Genomic DNA, 21,735 nt, shown 5'->3' with positions numbered 1-21,735 from the left:
GAAGGGCAATAGTGGAAGGAAGGGAGAAAGAGGATATTGAGGTCTGCTATCCCCTCCTCTTGCTGCCATAAGTGGGGGAATGCCTGTTGAGCCATTGGGCAATGTGGTAGTGACACTTATGTGAGTTTGGTGGTCCATCTTACTTTCAACTCCCACCCTCTCTTCACATCCTTACCGATGTCATTCCTGTCTTGCCCTCCGAACTCGCTGAAGGTTCTTTCTTTTGCGGCAGAATTGACGGAGATGATGGAGAACAATGCATTCAAAGTTGTCTGGGACACTTCTCTAATCTTCTACAGTTGGATTTTCCTTATGGAGACATGGACTGGAGGATGGACACTAGTCATGGATCTCTCCCCTAATCAAGTTTGTTCAATACACTTCTTTCCAGATGGAGACGTTAAGTACGATACGTACCGCCATTAGAAAAGAGGAATTCATGCTTTCTTTGGACCCGAAGGGCCTGTATTTTTAAATACTGATCCATCGATCCAGTAGAAAGTACCTCTGCTTCCTCAAGGAGATCATACAACCTTAGGATCGTGGTCCACAAAAGAAACGCTCCTGCACATCAGCCTGGTATTGTATATGGTGCCTCTAGCATTGCAGATTTTCCAACAGAGTTTGATAGGGTACTTAGTAGTGTTGATGAGCAACAACACAACCGTAGTGCCCTATGTCAACAAGTAACAAGAAACTGTTTACTGTCCCTCTGCAAGTTGGCAAAGCAGACTCGCACTTGGGTGTTTGACAGTGCAGTAGATTTGTCAGTGAAGTTCATTCCAGGCAAACGTAATGTTTTAGTAGAGATGCTCAGTTGCCAGAAATCATTATTAGGGTCAGAGTGGTCCCTACTTCCTTGTGTGGCAGGAAAGCTTTTTGCCCTTTTGGTTAACCTCTTTGATAGACTTGTTCACCATCTGGCTGAACAATAATCATCCTTGTTTCAGACCCATCCATGGTTCTGGGGGATGCTTTCCTGTCCAATGCATCAATTAAGCAACAGACTGTTGGCGATGTCGAATCTCAGGATGACCATACTGGCTCAAATTGGGTGAATGGCAATTGGTTTCCAGAATTGTTGATGATCCTCGTTGAGGTACAAAGAGAACTTCCCCATTGGCCCAATCTTCTTTGATAGGCCCATCTGCAGAGATACCACAGGTTAGTGCTTCCCTGACTCTGTGTGTCGTGACTATCTATCATCTTGTCCGAGTGAAAGGCTTTTTCGTGATGCCCTGCACAAGAGATCTCTTTATGTGTCTATCAGGGAAAGTAGACCATCTTCTCGAATTGGTGTCGTAGATATGATACTTTTTGTGTCGAAGCTTCAGTGCAATTGATTGGTGATTTCCTCATCTATAGTCATAAGAAGCAGCTCCCTGTCTCTGCAGTAGAAGGTTCTCTTTCACCCTTGAGCCAGGTCTTAAGATTTAAGCTAAAGGGCTTAGACATTTCTACTTTGTGGTAATTGTTGATGCTAATGGGGAGTTTTGAGCAGTTTTGTACTACCAGAGAACTCAGACCTCTTAGAGTGGAATGTCACGAGGGATTTAGGCGCTCTCAAGTGGTTTCTATGAACTTTAGATGAAAGCGTCAGGCAGGTCGTCCGACACGCAAGACTGTTTCTCTTAGCCTTGGCCTCGGTGAAGAAAGTAGGCGAGCTCTGTGGCATCTCGTATGTCACAAATGTCACGAGGGATTTAGGCTCTCTCAAGTGGTTTCTATGAACTTTAGATGAAAGCGTCAGGCAGGTCGTCCGACACGCAAGACTGTTTCTCTTAGCCTTGGCCTCGGTGAAGAAAGTAGGCGAGCTCTGTGGCATCTCGTAGGTCACAAATGTCACGAGGGATTTAGGCTCTCTCAAGTGGTTTCTATGAACTTTAGATGAAAGCGTCAGGCAGGTCGTCCGACACGCAAGACTGTTTCTCTTAGCCTTGGCCTCGGTGAAGAAAGTAGGCGAGCTCTGTGGCATCTCGTAGGTCACAAATGTCACGAGGGATTTAGGCTCTCTCAAGTGGTTTCTATGAACTTTAGATGAAAGCGTCAGGCAGGTCGTCCGACACGCAAGACTGTTTCTCTTAGCCTTGGCGTCGGTGAAGAAAGTAGGCGAGCTCTGTGGCATCTCGTATGTCACAAATGTCACGAGGGATTTAGGCTCTCTCAAGTGGTTTCTATGAACTTTAGATGAAAGCGTCAGGCAGGTCGTCCGACACGCAAGACTGTTTCTCTTAGCCTTGGCGTCGGTGAAGAAAGTAGGCGAGCTCTGTGGCATCTCGTATGTCACAAATGTCACGAGGGATTTAGGCTCTCTCAAGTGGTTTCTATGAACTTTAGATGAAAGCGTCAGGCAGGTCGTCCGACACGCAAGACTGTTTCTCTTAGCCTTGGCGTCGGTGAAGAAAGTAGGCGAGCTCTGTGGCATCTCGTATGTCACAAATGTCACGAGGGATTTAGGCTCTCTCAAGTGGTTTCTATGAACTTTAGATGAAAGCGTCAGGCAGGTCGTCCGACACGCAAGACTGTTTCTCTTAGCCTTGGCCTCGGTGAAGAAAGTAGGCGAGCTCTGTGGCATCTCGTATGTCACAAATGTCACGAGGGATTTAGGCTCTCTCAAGTGGTTTCTATGAACTTTAGATGAAAGCGTCAGGCAGGTCGTCCGACACGCAAGACTGTTTCTCTTAGCCTTGGCCTCGGTGAAGAAAGTAGGCGAGCTCTGTGGCATCTCGTATGTCACAAATGTCACGAGGGATTTAGGCTCTCTCAAGTGGTTTCTATGAACTTTAGATGAAAGCGTCAGGCAGGTCGTCCGACACGCAAGACTGTTTCTCTTAGCCTTGGCGTCGGTGAAGAAAGTAGGCGAGCTCTGTGGCATCTCGTATGTCACAAATGTCACGAGGGATTTAGGCTCTCTCAAGTGGTTTCTATGAACTTTAGATGAAAGCGTCAGGCAGGTCGTCCGACACGCAAGACTGTTTCTCTTAGCCTTGGCCTCGGTGAAGAAAGTAGGCGAGCTCTGTGGCATCTCGTATGTCACAAATGTCACGAGGGATTTAGGCTCTCTCAAGTGGTTTCTATGAACTTTAGATGAAAGCGTCAGGCAGGTCGTCCGACACGCAAGACTGTTTCTCTTAGCCTTGGCCTCGGTGAAGAAAGTAGGCGAGCTCTGTGGCATCTCGTATGTCACAAATGTCACGAGGGATTTAGGCTCTCTCAAGTGGTTTCTATGAACTTTAGATGAAAGCGTCAGGCAGGTCGTCCGACACGCAAGACTGTTTCTCTTAGCCTTGGCGTCGGTGAAGAAAGTAGGCGAGCTCTGTGGCATCTCGTATGTCACAAATGTCACGAGGGATTTAGGCTCTCTCAAGTGGTTTCTATGAACTTTAGATGAAAGCGTCAGGCAGGTCGTCCGACACGCAAGACTGTTTCTCTTAGCCTTGGCGTCGGTGAAGAAAGTAGGCGAGCTCTGTGGCATCTCGTATGTCACAAATGTCACGAGGGATTTAGGCTCTCTCAAGTGGTTTCTATGAACTTTAGATGAAAGCGTCAGGCAGGTCGTCCGACACGCAAGACTGTTTCTCTTAGCCTTGGCCTCGGTGAAGAAAGTAGGCGAGCTCTGTGGCATCTCGTATGTCACAAATGTCACGAGGGATTTAGGCTCTCTCAAGTGGTTTCTATGAACTTTAGATGAAAGCGTCAGGCAGGTCGTCCGACACGCAAGACTGTTTCTCTTAGCCTTGGCCTCGGTGAAGAAAGTAGGCGAGCTCTGTGGCATCTCGTATGTCACAAATGTCACGAGGGATTTAGGCTCTCTCAAGTGGTTTCTATGAACTTTAGATGAAAGCGTCAGGCAGGTCGTCCGACACGCAAGACTGTTTCTCTTAGCCTTGGCCTCGGTGAAGAAAGTAGGCGAGCTCTGTGGCATCTCGTATGTCACAAATGTCACGAGGGATTTAGGCTCTCTCAAGTGGTTTCTATGAACTTTAGATGAAAGCGTCAGGCAGGTCGTCCGACACGCAAGACTGTTTCTCTTAGCCTTGGCCTCGGTGAAGAAAGTAGGCGAGCTCTGTGGCATCTCGTATGTCACAAATGTCACGAGGGATTTAGGCTCTCTCAAGTGGTTTCTATGAACTTTAGATGAAAGCGTCAGGCAGGTCGTCCGACACGCAAGACTGTTTCTCTTAGCCTTGGCCTCGGTGAAGAAAGTAGGCGAGCTCTGTGGCATCTCGTATGTCACAAATGTCACGAGGGATTTAGGCTCTCTCAAGTGGTTTCTATGAACTTTAGATGAAAGCGTCAGGCAGGTCGTCCGACACGCAAGACTGTTTCTCTTAGCCTTGGCGTCGGTGAAGAAAGTAGGCGAGCTCTGTGGCATCTCGTATGTCACAAATGTCACGAGGGATTTAGGCTCTCTCAAGTGGTTTCTATGAACTTTAGATGAAAGCGTCAGGCAGGTCGTCCGACACGCAAGACTGTTTCTCTTAGCCTTGGCCTCGGTGAAGAAAGTAGGCGAGCTCTGTGGCATCTCGTATGTCACAAATGTCACGAGGGATTTAGGCTCTCTCAAGTGGTTTCTATGAACTTTAGATGAAAGCGTCAGGCAGGTCGTCCGACACGCAAGACTGTTTCTCTTAGCCTTGGCCTCGGTGAAGAAAGTAGGCGAGCTCTGTGGCATCTCGTATGTCACAAATGTCACGAGGGATTTAGGCTCTCTCAAGTGGTTTCTATGAACTTTAGATGAAAGCGTCAGGCAGGTCGTCCGACACGCAAGACTGTTTCTCTTAGCCTTGGCCTCGGTGAAGAAAGTAGGCGAGCTCTGTGGCATCTCGTATGTCACAAATGTCACGAGGGATTTAGGCTCTCTCAAGTGGTTTCTATGAACTTTAGATGAAAGCGTCAGGCAGGTCGTCCGACACGCAAGACTGTTTCTCTTAGCCTTGGCCTCGGTGAAGAAAGTAGGCGAGCTCTGTGGCATCTCGTAGGTCACAAATGTCACGAGGGATTTAGGCTCTCTCAAGTGGTTTCTATGAACTTTAGATGAAAACGTCAGGCAGGTCGTCCGACACGCAAGACTGTTTCTCTTAGCCTTGGCCTCGGTGAAGAAAGTAGGCGAGCTCTGTGGCATCTTGTATGTCACAACCTATTAAAGGATGATGGTTTGTCTTTGTATTTGAAAAAATCATAAATTTTTAAAGTTTTTATTTTTCCTAACTAACAATCCTGAGTCCTTCAAGTTTTACTGCTCACCTCAATCATCCCTCAAGTATTAGGTTAAAGGTCAAAGTGAGGGCTGGTCACCTGGTGGATTGATAGGACCTTCCCCCACTCGCGAGCTACTAAATTATGTTTGCCTCGTTAAAAGTTTAAAAGGCAGTTCCAGCTTTGCTGAAGTCATATTGCTATTAGAGGACTTGGGCTTGTATAGTTAAGAAAAATACCCCATTTCCCTTTTCATAAGACGCTACAAGTGGTAAGACGCACCCTTAAATTAGCAAGGCAGTTTAAGAAAAAAATTCAGGATTTTAAAAACTACTTAGTCAGCGATTCTAGTGGGATTTTTGTCTGGCACAGTAACTTTCTTATTTTGGGTGTATTATGAAATGTTTTAATCATGTTAATTAGCTATATGCCGATTATCCCAATTTTATTACATATTCATATAAGAAACCACTAAGCCAGTCGTAGTTTCCACCACAACTACACGTTTAGTCATGGTGTTTGATGTTTCAAGTGTAGTTAACATGAAAGGAGTGTTGCCAAAGGTTCTTCATAAAATATTGGTAAAGAAGTAAAATTCCAGTAATATTTCCAAAATTCCTCACATAGCTTATAAATTTTCACACAAAATGTAATTATTGATCAAAGAAATCTAGAAATTCTTTTAGGTGGAATACTTTTGCTACTGTATATGTGACTCTAGGTCTAGTTACTTTTCTGCTAACTTGGTAATACTGCCCTCAACTAACAGTGAGAAGTTTTCTAGTTACTTTTCTGCTAACTTGGTAATACTGCCCTCAACTAACAGTGAGAAGTTTTCTAGTTACTTTTCTGCTAACTTGGTAATACTGCCCTTAACTAACAGTGAGAAGTTTTTTTTCGAAGGGGATATTTAGCAACTGTCTGTTTGTATTATTTCGGAACTCGAGCAACAAAGTCATTATCAAAATATTGCATTATTACAAAATACATACATATACCAAGGCACTTCCCCCAATTTTGGGGGGTAGCCAACATCAAACAAATGAAACAAAAACAACTGATATGTCATAGCGTCGTCTGCTACAAGACCACTAATTGGCATGCTTCCTTGTAGAAGAGGGTTGGCGAGTCATCAGCCGATTACCAAAACAAACAATTAATTTGCTACTGTACTTCATTAAAGGAAGTGCAATAAAAAATGAATACATTTATTACATATGAATGATAATTGTATGTTTATATTTTATGTCTCGTGAGTTTTCGTGCTAGTATGTCATTAGTTTGGTGTTTGAGGGGTGTCAGACTCCCCTATTCAATTTTTTCTTAGTGTTAAGACGCAGGATGATTTTGGGGGCTATTTTTCAGAAAAAAAAGGTGCGTCTTATGACACAGGAAATACGGTACATATTGGTGTAAAAATTTCTTTCTGGTGATGCTTTATTTTCCTCCACCCTGATAAATATTTTGCTATTTATCGACTTATAATAGATATTTTCCTTTACAGCTCACAAGAAGAACAAAAGTCAGATTGAAAGATTACGCAAGGTAGTTCGAAAAAATGTTCGTAAAAAGATCATTTATCAGAAGGCTGAAAAGGACAGTGATAATTTATTGTCTGGAAAAGATGACAATGAGGATGAAGAGATAGAGGATGATGAAGAGAAAAGGGAAGAACCTGAAAGTGCCGTAAGTTGGATCTTAAAAATTTGTGATTTATTTTGTATTGTAAAAGATGTTAGTACTGTATAGTAAACACTTCTCAACTCTCACTATACGAGGTCAAAAATGCATGCTGTGAATTTCTGCATTTAGTTTTTTACGATGGTACTTATTTGGATGGCTGCCTGAATAAAGTCTGTAGATGATGAATCCTTGCTAATGGTAGCAGATTGTGTACTCATATGCTCTCGAGATAACTTGTTTTAGTCACTTAGGAATTGTGCTATGTATTAACTTTGCTTCTTGTTGAAATAATGTCCTCTTTGATCATGGCATTAGTTGGCTTAGTCCTGACTACCTGGGGTTGTGTCTTTGCTATAAGTTAGATACATAGAATATACATTGATTTCCTTCTTCTGGTAGTAGTATTAGAGAATTCAGGAAACCAAAAGAAATTATCATTACCAAGGTGAGGTTTGAAAAGAAGCTTGCTCCAAATGTTCATAGGGACCTTTAAATAATCGGTTTCCTTTCGTTTCTTCTTACATAAAAGGTATCATCAGCCTTCATCAACAGAGAACTCAATTTCTTACCAGTTTCACCAAGTGATCCCCAGGCCTTGGTTATATATATCCTGGGGTGAACAAACTCAGTTTAAGTTTAGAGTACACGAGACATATTGTAGTATTTCAGGGCTTGAAATTAAATTTAGAGCTGTTATTCTTCATATTGGCACTTGGAAGGTTAAGTACAGTAATACCTTGAAATACGAGCTTAATGCGTTCCGGGACCCGAGCTCGTATGTCACTTTGCTCGTCTCAGATCTATTCTTCCCATATAAAATAACAATTAGAATAGCGTGTCGTAAGAGGCGACTAAAAGGGACGGGATCGAGGGGGCTGGGAACCCCCTCTCCTGTATTATAATCTTGTGAGACATCAAAGAAGTGGAGCTGGGGGGAGAGTGACTGTTCCCCGCACTCTAGTTTTGGGGTATTTGAATGTGCGTGTATGTAGTACGATAGGGAGTAAAAAATGTGAGATTGGAAGTATGTTTAGGAATAGAAGGATGGATATATTGGCTTTGTGTGTGACAAAGATAAAAGGGAAAGGTGAAGTGATGTTTGGTGAAATGTCTGGTAGTGTCTGGGATTGAAAGGGGAAGAGCAAGAGAAGGTGTGGCTTTATTGCTGAGTGAATGGATGACAGGTAAAGTAGTGGAATGGAAGGAGATATCATCTAGGTTAATGTGGGTAAGGGTTAGGTTGGGTAGGAAATGTTGGGCCTTTGTCAGTGCATATGGGCCAGGTTGTGACAAAAGTGAAGAAGAGCGGAATGAGTTCTGGAATGAATTAACTAGATGTGTAGAAGGGATTATGTAGTTGTCATGGGTGACTTAAATGCTAGAGTGGGCGCTGGAGAGGTAGAAGGTGTCATTGGGAAATATGGCGTACCAGGTGAAAATGAGAGTGGTGAGAGACTGGTAGATATGTGTGTTGAGCAAGAGATGGTGATAAGTTCTAGCTTTTTCAAAAAGAAAGATAAAAACAAGTATACATGGGTAAGAGTGGCAAATAGAAGAGTGGTAGAAAGGGCGTTAATGGATTATGTGTTGATAACTAAAAGAATGTTTGGAAGATTGAAAGACGTGCACGTGTTTAGGGGTATGGCTAACGGTATGTCTGATCATTTTTTTGGTGGAAGGAAAATTAGTTGTAGCAAAAGAGTCGGGGAATAGAGTAGGTGGATGTAAAAAGGAGATAGTGAGGGTTGAAGAGCTAATAAAACCCAGGGTAAAAAGTAAATATCAAGGAAGGTTGAAAATGGCATATGACAAAGTGAAAGTAAGAGAAACGGGTAATTTAGAGGAGTGGAAGTTAGTAAAAAAAAAATTTTGTTGGGATTGCAAGTGATGTGTGTGGCAAGAAGTTTGTTGGAGGCAGCATGAGGAAGGGCAGTGAGTGGTGGAATGAAGGCGTAAAGGTAAAAGCGGAAGAGAAAAAGAGGGCTTTTGAAGAATGGCTGCAGAGTAATCGTGTAGAGAAGTATGAAAGATATAGAGAGAAAAATGTGGAAGTAAAGCGCAAGGTAAGTGAGGCAAAGAGGGCAGCTGACCTGAGATGCGGTCAGGGTTTGGGTCATTCATATGAAGAGAATAAGAAGTTTTGGAAAGAAGTGAAGAGAGTAAGGAAGGCGGGTTCAAGAATTGAAGAGACAGTGAAAGATGGAAATGGAAGGTTGTTAAAAGGAAAAGGTGGGCAAAATATTTTGAAATTTTACTGAATGTTGAGGATAATAGGGAGGCAGATATAATTGCTGTTGCAGGTGTTGAGGTGCCGGTGATGGGAGATGAGAATGAGAGAGAGATTACAAGAGAGGAAGTGAGGAGAGCACTAGATGGAACGAGAGTAGGAAAAGCATCTGGTATGGATGGTGTGAGAGCTGAGATGTTGAAGGAAGGGGGTGTGGCTGTATTTGAATGGTTGGTGAGATTGTTTAATATAGTGGAACCTCTACATACGAATGTCCTAACAACATACGAATTTTCCAACATCCAAAGTAAAATTCGACCAAATTTCTGTCTCGACACCCGAAGTGTTGCTCCAACATACAAAGTAAACAATACGCGTACGCGTGGAATTATCTCGAAAGCGTCAACTGTGGTTTGTTGTTGACGCCGCTAGACGGCAGCACATCGTAGGGACGCCAATCGAGTGTCACCTTGATCAGTCCTCTCATCTCATGCGCATCGTGTGGTTGTTCTCTATTCGCTCAGTTATTAACAGTGTTTTTTATCTTCCTTTTTCACGTGTTGTTTTCTGTGTTTCGTAATCATGGGTCCTAAAAAGCTTAGTTTCGGTTCAGGAAGTAGTAGTAGTGGTGAGAAGAGGAAGAAGTCAATGCTTTCATTAGTACTAAAGTAAGAAATAATAGAAAAGCATGAGCGAGGTGTACTTGTTAGCGATCTGGCTAAACAACATGTCCGGAATATGTCTACGATCTCGACGATCATAAAACAGAAGGCAGCCATTAAAGCAGTGAAACCTTCGAAGTGGATCACGATTATTTCCAAACGTCGTAGCCCTACTCTTGAAGAGATGGAACGCCTTTTGTTAATATGGATCAAGGACAAGGAGATTGTTGGCGATACGATCACTGAAACGATCATTTGTGAGAAGGCCAGCGCTATCTACAGTGACTTGAAGGCGGTGGGCTCTGGGGGTGACACAGGGGAGAGTTCAGCCGATCCTACGACCGAGGAATTCAAGGCGTCTCGAGGTTGGTTCGAGAAATTTAGGAAACGGACCGGGATCCATTCAGTTGTTCGGCATGGAGAAGCTTTGAGTTCGGACACCAAGGCTGCTAAAGACTTTGTTAAAAAGTTCGAAAGCATCGTGGCGGAGGAAGGCTACGTAGAGCAGCAGGTGTTCAACTGTGATGAAACCGGTCTGTTTTGGAAAAGGATGCCTAGTCGAACGTACATTACCGCCGAAGAGAAGAAAATGCCTGGACATAAGCCAATGAAGGATCGGTTGACTCTTGCGCTTTGTGCCAATGCCAGCGGGGACTGCAAAATTAAGCCTTTATTAGTTTACCATTCCGATAACCCTAGGGCATTTAAAGCACATAGAATTAATAAAGACCTGCTACATGTTCTATGGCGTTCTAATTCTAAGGCTTGGGTTACTAGGCATATCTTTGTGGAATGGGTAAACGTAGTTTTCGGTCCTACTGTCAAGAAGTACCTTCAGGAGAGGAATTTGCCTTTGAAGTGCTTGCTTTGTTTGGGTAATGCACCCGGTCACCCCCCCCGGACTCGAAGATGATATTATTGACGAATACAAATTTATCAAAGTGTTGTATCTTCCACTGAATACCACCCCTATCCTCCAGCCCATGGACCAGCAAGTCATCTCTAATTTTAAGAAGTTCTACACCAAGCACTTATTTAAGCAGTGCTTTAATGTCACGCAAAGCACCAACTTAACTTTGCGTGAATTTTGGAGGAGCCACTTTAATATCGTGCACTGCTTAAAGATCATAGATGAGGCTTGGAAGGGAGTAACTCGTTGGACCCTGAATTCAGCTTGGAAGAAGCTTTGGCCTGATGCTGTTGCTCCCAGAGATTTTGAAGGTTTTGGCCCCGAGAATGAACCTGTGCTTGCCGCCGAGGAAGACGTCGAAAAGATTGTACAGTACAGTATCCCTTGGCAAGTCCATGGGTCTGGAGGTGAATGAAGATGACATCACCGAACTCGTCGATGAGCATTATGAAGAGCTCACCACCGAGGAACTCAAGGAGCTGCAAGCCATGCAACATGATTAGTTCCAAGCGCAGTTGAGTGAGTCGGAGGAGACGGAGAAGGTAGGCTAAATCTTAGGTACAGTACGGCGGAAATAAAACAGATGTTGACATATCATCAACACGTGGTTGATTTCATCGACAAGCATCACCCACAGAAACTTCAGGTTTGCCGTGTTGTTGCGCAGTTCAATGATATTTGCTTAACTCATTTCAGAAAAGTCCTCAAAAGCCGTACCAAGCAACTTTCACTCGATAGTTTCTTTAAAAAATCTCTAAAACGGTTTAGTGATCATGATGAAAAGAAAGAAAGTGAAGCAAAGAAAAGGAAGACCGAATCGAGTGAAAGTGATGAAAATAAAAATAAGAAAAAAAAATGTAAAAAAAAAATTATAAAATAAAAAAAAAGATAAAAAAAGCTAAGTTAAGTTAAAGTTCACGTAGTGTAAGTTAGTGTAAGTTATCGTACACGTTATCGTACAAAGTCGCCGTCCCTACCTCCTCGCTGATCTTCCATCTCCTCCTGCGTAGCAATTCCTACACCTGCGTTGGCCTGTCGCTAAGGTAAAGTGTTACATAAAAACCCCTTTTTTATTTATTATTTCTTTATTATTCTTTTTTTAGATAATTATTATACTGTATTGTATTAATGTTATGTGTAATTATGTGTAGCCATTTATTAAGGAGTTATTATGGGTTTCTAGGCTGAGGAACGAATTAAACAAATTACCATGTATTCTTATGGGAATATTTTCTCCAACATACGATCATTTTAACATACGAAGCAGTTTCTGGAACGAATTGAGATCGTATGTAGATGTATCACTGTATGTGTTTTGTGTTGTTAATGGTACCAGTAGATTGGTGTGTGTGTGTATTGTACCACTATATAAGCTTCAGAGTGGGCAGCTGTTACAAGCGGAGTACCTCAAGAATTCCTGCTTGGCCCTTTGCTATTTCCGATTTACATTAACAGCATAGATTTAGGATTAATTAGTAGAATAGCCAAATTTGCTGACAATACTAGATTAAGCATAAATGCTGCGAACTCAGAAAACGTAGAAGCTTTAAGAGAGGATCTAGTAAAGCTAGGAGAATGATCCAAAAAATGGTAAATGCTTTTCAACTGTGGGAAATGCAAAGTTATGCATATAGGTTATAGTAACCCACAGTCATATTACTCACTGCTGGGCAATGAAATAAAAAGTGGACTAAGAGGAGGATCTCGGTATTATTATCAGCAAGGCTTTGAAGTTCACAAACAATAAAAAGTGGACCAAGAGGAGGATCTCGGTATTATTATTAGCAAGGCTTTGAAGTTCACCAAACAGTGCATAAAAGCTGAAAAGAAAGCACAGAAACTAATAGGCTACATAAAGAGACAATTCAAATACAGAAACAAAGACTGTACTACAGCTGTACACATCACTAATAAAGGGATTTTGACGAAGGAAAAATCTATTTCTGGGCTCAATCCCTGTGCCGCCCAGTGAAATGCTCCTAAAGCACCATTTCAAAGGAATATAACTGCTAATATTACCAGAGAAAAAATGTATAGGAATGGTAGGTTGAACTAGCTCGCTCACCCAATGGTGTCGGTATAGACTGGGGCGAAATACCAGAGGTTTCGTACCATTTAGACTTCTCCTCTTCGAAATCCCTCAATAGTGAGGTGCAGTTCAACCTCCCCTGCCTCGCAGACCAGTACTACTAACTCTACCCACGCTTGCCCATCACTCCTTTCTAGCACCTAATACGTATAAGTCCAACGTGTTTTTTCTCGTGTTTACCATTGGATTTATCATCAACTTTCTCTCGATGGCCGATTCCCAAGATATCCCATCGAAGTTAAGTACTTCATCCATGAGTTTTAGCGAGATTGGGCAGTGTAACCTTTGTTTTTATTATTGAGAAGTGTTTATATATGAGCGGCGTCCCCGTTCTTACTTTCGCCTCTGCCCCTTTTCTCGTTAGTTCGTCCGTCATTAATATTCGTTCGAACTTTTAGGAGTTTTTTCCTTATATTTATATAGTACACCGACTTTATGCTTTCATATAGCATTTATTTTGTTATCCTATGATATCGGTGTTAGCGTTTCATCAGGAGTAGGTTATGTTGGTATGCCTGCATTCGTGCATGTTGGTGGATAGCGTCACCATTGAGATTGTTTCGCTAGTTCTAGGAGCGTTAAAGACGACCATCTCACTTATTATTATTAAACCTTTTAGTTTTATTACGCTCCACCTAGTTTTACATTTGGTTCGAGTGGGACTCTCGCGTATTTTGTTGTTTTTACTGTTCGATCTACCGCTTCAGTAACTAGGTTGGTACCCCTGCTTTCCATCTGCTGATGGCGTCATGCTCCTCCCTTACCACTCGCCCGAGTCCCTCTCTCACCATATTATTTCTGCATGCCTAACCTTACTTACGTGATTTCGCTTTTAATTCATTAATTATTTTTATGTATTTGTGCATTGATATTATATTTATTGCTTTACTCCGTTATGATCATATTTTTGGGATTTTCATGTCATGTTGAGGGGATCTCCAGTTGGTAGCCCTGTCTACCACTACGCACTGGTGATTCCCCGGTACCATAACCCCCCCCACAGGTTGGGGAGGCTATTCTTTCCCCCCCCTCCTCCAGTGTACACCCTTCCTCTCACTCGATGGTTGTTGGTTATGACATACGGGTCAAGTATGCTTGTTCCTCAGTCTTCCCTCAACGTTCCGACATATTGAGGACTGAGTGTACCCACGGGGTGTGACTTAGTCTCATTCATTCATACCGGGCGGTTTCGTCTCCCCCCCTCCCGTCGCACCGATTGGCCATCGGTCGGGGGAGGGGGAGGGCCGGGACCACCGGGGACTATCACACGTGATTAGTCGGTATAACTGCACCTTGGTGCAACCTTGCTTTTAGCTATGGTTGTAAGAATGAGAACTAATCTACAATACGGAGTCCAACTCTGGTCTCCAAGTATTCAGAAGGATATAGACAGTCTGGAAGCAGTACAAGCTATGGCCACCAAACTACTATCAACACTAAGGCAATTCGATTATAGATGGAACGTTTGAACTTATTTGATCTACAAACTCGACGACTAAGGGGACAGTTAATGAAGGCATTCAAAATTCTTAAGGAATAACAAATGTAGATTACAACAATCTATTCACACTTAACACAAATCAGTCCAGAGGTAACGGATACAAACTGGAATTGTAAAGATACAGTGGAAATATCTTTGCATACAAAATGGCAAATACTTGGAATAGACTTCCAGCGGATGTAGTAAACAGTAACAGTAAACAAGATCAAGAATAAGTTAGATAAGATCAAAAGAACTCTCTAAAATGCTTAAACTAAATCGCTCTACCAAAGAGCATACGGAGTCTCCGCGGATGGACTAAAAAGTCTTTTGAGACATGCAGAATCCCTGTAAAACACATACACACACACACACACTCTCTCTCTCTCTCTCTCTCTCTCTCTCTCTCTCTCTCTCTCTCTCTCTCTCTCTCTCTCTCTCTCTCTCTCTCTCTTTTTCTTTTTCTTTTTCTTTTTCTACAATTTGGCAAAGCAGGTACCCACCTAGGCAGCTGACAGTGTGGCATAGCAGTCAATAAGGTTCATTTCAGGTAAGACACACTGAATGGCTTGGGGCATGGTGTTGGGTTGGAGTGGTCCCTTATATCCTTTGGTGGCAGAAAGGCTTCTTGCTCTTCAGGAATCACCATCGATAGTCCTTCTCATTAGGTTGAACAAGAATCATTTAGTATTCTGCTTTCCAGTTCAGCACTTATCTGCAGCATTCAAGGATGCCTGACATTAACCCTGGGAGAGTGGACACACAAGGCTTTCTGTCTTTTTGCCTGATTTGCCGATGACTAATCAGACTTGTGACATCGGTCCTCAGGTTGACCCTGGTGGCTTTCAAGTGGCCAAACACCAAATAGTATCCAGATCTGCTGGTGCCCATCATTGAGGTACCGAGAGAACTACCATTTTATGCGATTAGTGTTGAAGGAACACTTTTTCCACACTGAACAGCATTGTGATGGATTACGGATTTCCTCTTCTACTTTTGTCAAGAGCAGCTCATCTCAGTCCCTGCGGTTAAAGGCTGTCTTTCAGCCTTTACCCAGGTTTTAAACTGAAGAGCTTAGACCTTATACCTTCCCCCTTCTTGGAAATTGTGTAGGCTTATGAGGAGTTTTGAACAATCTTGGTCTCCCGGAAGCTCAAACCCCGAAATTGGATGTCGGTCAAACCTGTCTCCTAAGCAGGCTCAAATCGAGCTGAGACTAGTAATGTACTGTATAGGGGTCTGACTCTCAATACTGCCATCTTACTAGCCTTATTCTTGCCGTTGTATGTAGGCGAGCTGCATGACATTATCTATTTTAAGAGATATTCTGAAGGACAGGAGGAGGTCTCCTTTATCTTTGTTTTCAAATTCATATCTAACCCAACAGGTCATGATTACAGATTTAAATCCTCCATCTATTTACATTAAGTGATTAGCAGGGATATCTTGCTTTTCGGTTCTTTGATGACAGTACGGCTCTACCTAAAGAGACCTCAGAGCTTCATGTGGAGGACCAGAGACTAACTTAGCATTGGAAGGGCAAGTCAAAGGAGATATCAAATCTACCTTAGCTTTCAAGAAGAACCTGTCAGTTGTGCAGACCTTGAAGGAAGGAGTCTAGAAATGAGACAACCTTCACTGCCTACTCCCTTCAGGGGTATACCACAGGTCTCTTAATATCTTTACCCTTGGTCCATGATCGTGTTGTGCTCCCAGCCACAGAAAGCTGATCACATGATCACTTAGTGCTCCCAGCCACAGGAAGTTGATCACATGATTGTTTTGTGCTCTCAGCCATCAGGAATTTATCATATAATCACTGTGATCCCGGCCACCATAAGTTGATCACATGATTGGTTTTTGCTTCTGGCAACAGAAAGTTGATCACATAATTGTTTTGTGCTCTTGGCCACAGAGTTGATCACTTGATTGCTTTGAGCTCCTAGCAACAATAAATTGATCACATGGTTGCTTCGTGCTACTGGTTATAGAAAGTTGATTACATGACCGCTTTGTGCTTCCGGCCACAGAAAGTTGCTGAACAGGCTATGTTACAATCTTTATAGGACAAGAAGCATCTAGTCCTAGATAGTGGTTGTGATGTAAGTCTAGAAGGAGAGGTAAGATTGACTGGCATTTTTCCTCCTCTTTCTTCCCTTCCTTTGCAGTGCACCAGTCTTGCCTTTAAATGCTGGACTGGACGCTAAATGCAGGTAAGCCGCATGATTGAATGAAGCACTATTGTGTATGGCTAAAATGTAACATTAAATGAATGAATGACACAGGAGATAAGTTATCAGTCCTCTCTTCCAGCAGCAATTCCATTAAAGTTTCACCTTGCTTCAGCACACTCCTCTGAGTATGAATAGAATAGTAAAGGTACTAGACAATGATTTCAATAAAAGAATAATCCAATCTCTCTTGGATAGTGTGTTTCTATTTTCCTTTTAAACAAGTTTATAACAAGAAATGTCAACATGATTTTTCTACACTTCAGTAATTGATATCTATTTCTTCTAAAACTTTTAATCTGTGTGTGCAAATACTGCAGCCAATATCTGTTGTGAACTTTCTTTTGGCTTATTAGTCGAAGTTTCTTGTTCCTCAGTTTTTCCTCTTTTTCATTTTCAAGTTGAATGAGTTCAAGAGCATTCTCTGTATTTGCTTTGTATGCTTTTCCTTTACCTCTTCTTTTCTTCCTTTTGACTGTCCAACCTCGCGTAAGTTTTTTGCTTCATAACACAGTACAACTGCTGGATTTCCCTCAACCTTGGTTGCCTATATGTGCTGAATGGCCTCAAACCTGAGTGGTTGGCTATATACCCCTATTCATAAACTAAATCCAATGCAGAGGGGATTCTTGGTGTAGCTTGTATTATCAGTATACCAAAAGATATGCTTTTATGTATTTGGTCTCTCATCCATGTTACAAATTGTTGTTCCATTATCTTGTCATAGACTAAGAAAGTCTGAGATCATGTGCTATTGCGGTTATCTCTTTTCTTCGATCATTTTGAATTATTGTTTTTTATTTTTCTTCTAAGCTTCTAAGACAGTAGTTTTCTTCTTTCCACCAAACTAGAACACTGCACATAGACAGACTCTTAGCTTTGCACAATCTGAAAAAATATTCCTTTGTCTTTGATTTTGGAAAATGGTGGACTTTTTTAGAGCCTATAATAGACAGTGTAGAGGTTGGAAACCCCTTGTTCCTGAGGATGAAGTGCAATGTCTCCATGAGGTCAGAATTAGCACAGATGGGTTTGGATGAATCACCTTTGGGAAAGTTTGTTTGAGAATATTGACTTTGTACGGCAACCTTCTTGAAGTGTCATTCTGCTGTTTTGCTGAAATCCCGAGTTTGTTTAACATCTATCAAACCATGGCAAGTGGTGGGTATGATAAGAAGTAAAGAGCGCTTATTTCATGAGAGGATCACTAAAATATCTAGACCAACATCTCAGCGTATAGTGGATAAGTTGAGGTTTGAAGTTACTTGGGTTTTAGCCATGCAAATTCTTAGCTATAAATGAGGGAGACTGATGTTGATACACAAAGTAAATATCAGAGTTAGAGGCTTTCCAAGAAGAATTTTGATTTGGTAAACTTTACTGAAAAGTGCATAAAAACCATTAGTTCCCACTTGAGGAGTTAGGTTATGATTTCAAACAGACTAGAGAATTAAGGGAATTTCTAAGATATCACAAAAGAATTTATTTGTATTAGATTTCTAATACATTATAACAAAAACTAACTACTGTACATAGGCTTTAGCTAAAACAAAGCATGGAGTGGAAGTATTGTCATCATTCCATCTATAGTCAATGATCCTAGCCCTCCATGCTAAAATAAAGGTTTCTAAAACACTTCTGAGATCACTACACCAAACAGCAATAAGTAAATTAGAAATATTATGGCCAGCAACATCTGTGTTCCCAGGCAGTCACCCAACCAGGTGCTGATCAGACCCAACATTGTTTAACTTTGCTGATCAGATTAGAAGCAGTGTTTTCAACTTTGTTTGGCCGTTGACATTGTAAACCCTGAAAATAAAGATTTTTATTTAATTGTCATAATGATGGTACTGCAGTGGAACCTCTACATACGATTGTTCCAACATCTGATGTAAAATTTGATCGAATTCTCGTCTCGACACCCCATGTCATGCTCCAACATCCGACGTACACCATACGTGTAGAATTTTCTCGAAGTGTCGGTCGTAGTTTCGTGTTTACGTCGGTAAACGGCAGCACGTCGGAGGGACGCCTGTGAGCGTTGCGTCGGTCAGTTCTCTGTTCTCGTGCGCATCGTGTGGTTGTACCCTGTTCGGTCCGTTATTAACATTGCTTATTATCTTCCTTTTTTCACGTTTCTTTTTTATTTGACATATAATCATGGGTCCTAAGAAGCTTAGTTTCGGTACTGGTATTACCAGTGGTGAGAAAAGCAAGAAGGCAATGCTTTCATTAGAATTGAAGCAAGAAATTGTAGAAAAACATGAGTGCGGTATGCGTGTGAGTGATCTGGCTAAACAATATGGCCAGAATATGTATGATCTCGACGATAATCAAGCAGAAGGCAGCCATTATTTCAAAATGTCACAGCCCTACCCTGGAAGAGATGGAATGCCTTTTGTTAATATGGATAAAGGATAAAAAGATTGTTGGCGATATGATCACCGAAACGATCATTTGCGAGAAGGCCAGTATTGTGACTTGAAGGCGGCGGGCTCTGGGGGTGAGGTGGGGGAGAGTTCAACCGATAATACGACGGAGAAATTTAAAGCGTATCGCGGTTGGTTCGAGAAATTTAAGAGACGGACCGGGATTCATTCAGTTGTTCGGCACGAAGAGGCTTTAAGTTCGAACACCAAGGCTGCTAACGATTTGGTTAAAAAGTTCGAAAAGATCGTGGAGGATGAAGGCTACTTAGAGCAGCAAGTTTTCAATTGTGATGAAACTGGTCTGTTTTGGAAAAAGATGCCTAGTCGAACATACATCACTGCCGAAGAGAAGAAAATGCCTGGACATAATCCTATGAAGGATCGGTTGACTCTTGCCCTGTGCCAACGCCAGCGGTTACTGCAAAATCAAGCCGTTATTGGTTTATCATTTCGAAAACCCTAGGGCATTTAAGGCTCATAGTCAATAAGGACATGCTGCAAGTTTTCTGGCGTGCTAATTCTAAGGTTTGGGTTATAAGGCACTTCTTTGTTGAATGGGTAAACCAAGTTTTCGGCCCTGCTGTCAAGAAGTATCTTCAGGAGAGGAATTTGCCTTTAAAGTGCTTGATTTGCTTGGATAATGCTCCCGCTCACCAACCCCCCAACCAGTTCAAGTTTATCAGAGGGCTGTATCTTCCATCAAACACCACCCCTATCCTCCAGCCCATGGACCAGCAAGTCATCTCTAATTTTAAGAAGCTCTACACCAAGCACTTATTTAAGCAGTGCTTTAATGTCATGCAAAGCACCAACTTAACTTTGCATGAATTTTGGAGGAGCCATTTCTATATCGTGCACTGCTTGAAGATCATAGATCAGGTGCAGGAGGGAGTAACTCGACAGACACTGAATTAAGCTTGGAAGAAGCTTTGGCCTGATGCTGTTTCTCCAAGAGATTTTGAAGGTTTTGGCCCCGAACCTGAACCTGTGGTTGCCGTAAAGGAAGACGTAGAGAAGAGATTGTATCCCTTGGCAAGTCCATGGGTCTGGAGGTGGATGAAGATGACATCACCGAACTTGTCGAGGAGCATCATGAAGAGCTTACCACCAAGGAACTCAAGGAGCTGCATGCCATGCCGAATGAGTTCCAAGTGCAGTTGAGTGAATCGGAAGAGATCGAGGAGACAGAGCACATCTTAAGTTTAGCTGCAATAAAAGAGGTGTTAGCACATCATCAACATGTGGTTGACTTTGTTGATAAGTATCACCCACAGAAATTTCAGGTTTGCCGTGTAGTTTTGCAATTCGATGATGTCTGCTTAACCCACTTCAGAAAAATTCTGAAAAGCCGTACCAAGCAACTTTCTCTCGATAGTTTCTTTAAAAAATCTACGAAGCTGTCCAGTGATCGTGATGAAGAGAAAGAAAGTGAAGCAAAGAAAACTAAGATAGAGTGAAAGTGATGAAAATTAAAAATCAAAAAGAAAAAAAGAAAATGTAAAAAAAAAAATATAAATACAAAGATTAAATAAAAGTAAATAAGCTAAGTTAGGTTAAAGTTCACGTAGTGTAAGTTAGAGTAAGTTACGGTACGTTATCGCAGTCACAATCTCTACCTCCTCGCCGACTGTCTGTCTCCTCCTGCGTAGCAAAGCCTACATCTTATTTCTTTATTATTCTTTTTTACATCTATTATATAATGCAATTGTATTATTGGTATGTATAATTATGTGTAGTAATTTATTAAGGAGTTATCATAGGTTTTGGGCTATGGAACGAAATATACAAGTTACAGTGTATTCTTATGGGAATATTCACTCCAACATACGATCTAGGTCCCGGAACGAATTAAGATCGTATGTAGAGGTTCCACTGGTATAATGAAATTAAAAAGAATTTAGGGTAACAGACTAGAATGATACAAGTTTGAAAAATCTTATGTGTAGAGTTCTAGATATTCAAAGGGGATGTTTCTTTTTTCTTCTTAGATACTGTATAAGAGAGAGGAGTGATTTTTAGTCATGGAATATCTACTTTTATTAAACTGTTATTTGTAAACTCCCCTCGCAATACACAAGTTATATGTATATTGCGTGTCAGTCATTTAATTTTTTATTTATATGTACTATTTATATATTTTTTTTCTTTTTTATAGCCGGTGAAGTCCGCTGAGGTTATAACTCCAAAGAAGAGTGGAATAGGCAGTCCTGTGCAGATAACACCAGTGAAAGGGTCCTCCCATAAGGTATGGTTTTTATATCTTTTCTTGTGTGATTTCAGCATGGCTATTTCTAAATAGCTGATGCCTTTGGTTAATGTTTGGCTTCTGATAAATGTGTTGCAGTGAGCACATATTAAGGTCGGGTAGATATTAATAGGAAATGTATGTTTTTAGAGAAGCTATTTATATTTTTTAAATTGTTTTATACATAATTGTATTCATTTGCTACTTGCTTCTGAAACACAACTTGGTGAAATGAAGAATAGAAACTAGGTATCGGAGTGGATTTCGAAACTATAGTCCATTTCTTTTAGCGAGTCATATTTGCACTGGCTCGCAGCGGTGCCCTTTTAGCTCGGAAAAGTTTCCTGATCGCTGATTGATTGGACAAGATAATTCTAACCAATCAGCGACCAGGAAACTTTTTCGAGCTTAAAGGGCACCGTTGCGAGTCGTTGCAAATATGACTCGCTAAAAGAAATGGACTATAGCACAAGAGGAGACAGTTAATTATTACTATCATGTAGTACTGAAGCATCTGACCTGTCATCTGGAATCAGTTTGCTTATGTTGCTTGTTGATAATGAATGTTTTTTATAGC

General features: G+C 41.6%; 1 protein-coding gene across 2 annotated transcripts in view; it reads left to right on the top strand.

Moving 5' to 3' along the window:
* Positions 1–21,735, top strand: part of LOC137631545 (serine-rich adhesin for platelets) — a 127,519-nt gene that overhangs the window by 62,698 nt on the left and 43,086 nt on the right. For both annotated transcript variants that reach the window (XM_068363328.1, XM_068363327.1), the window contains exons 10-11: positions 6,704–6,885; positions 21,069–21,158. In XM_068363328.1, the coding sequence (XP_068219429.1) occupies positions 6,704–6,885; positions 21,069–21,158 (272 nt within the window). The remainder of the gene's footprint in view (positions 1–6,703; positions 6,886–21,068; positions 21,159–21,735) is intronic.

Source organism: Palaemon carinicauda, chromosome 40, assembly GCF_036898095.1.
Source record: "Palaemon carinicauda isolate YSFRI2023 chromosome 40, ASM3689809v2, whole genome shotgun sequence".
In the NCBI taxonomy this organism is placed as follows: Eukaryota; Metazoa; Arthropoda; class Malacostraca; order Decapoda; family Palaemonidae; genus Palaemon; species Palaemon carinicauda.
The sequence above is the reverse complement of the archived record's forward strand: the minus strand, read 5'-3'. Positions and strand labels throughout refer to the sequence as shown.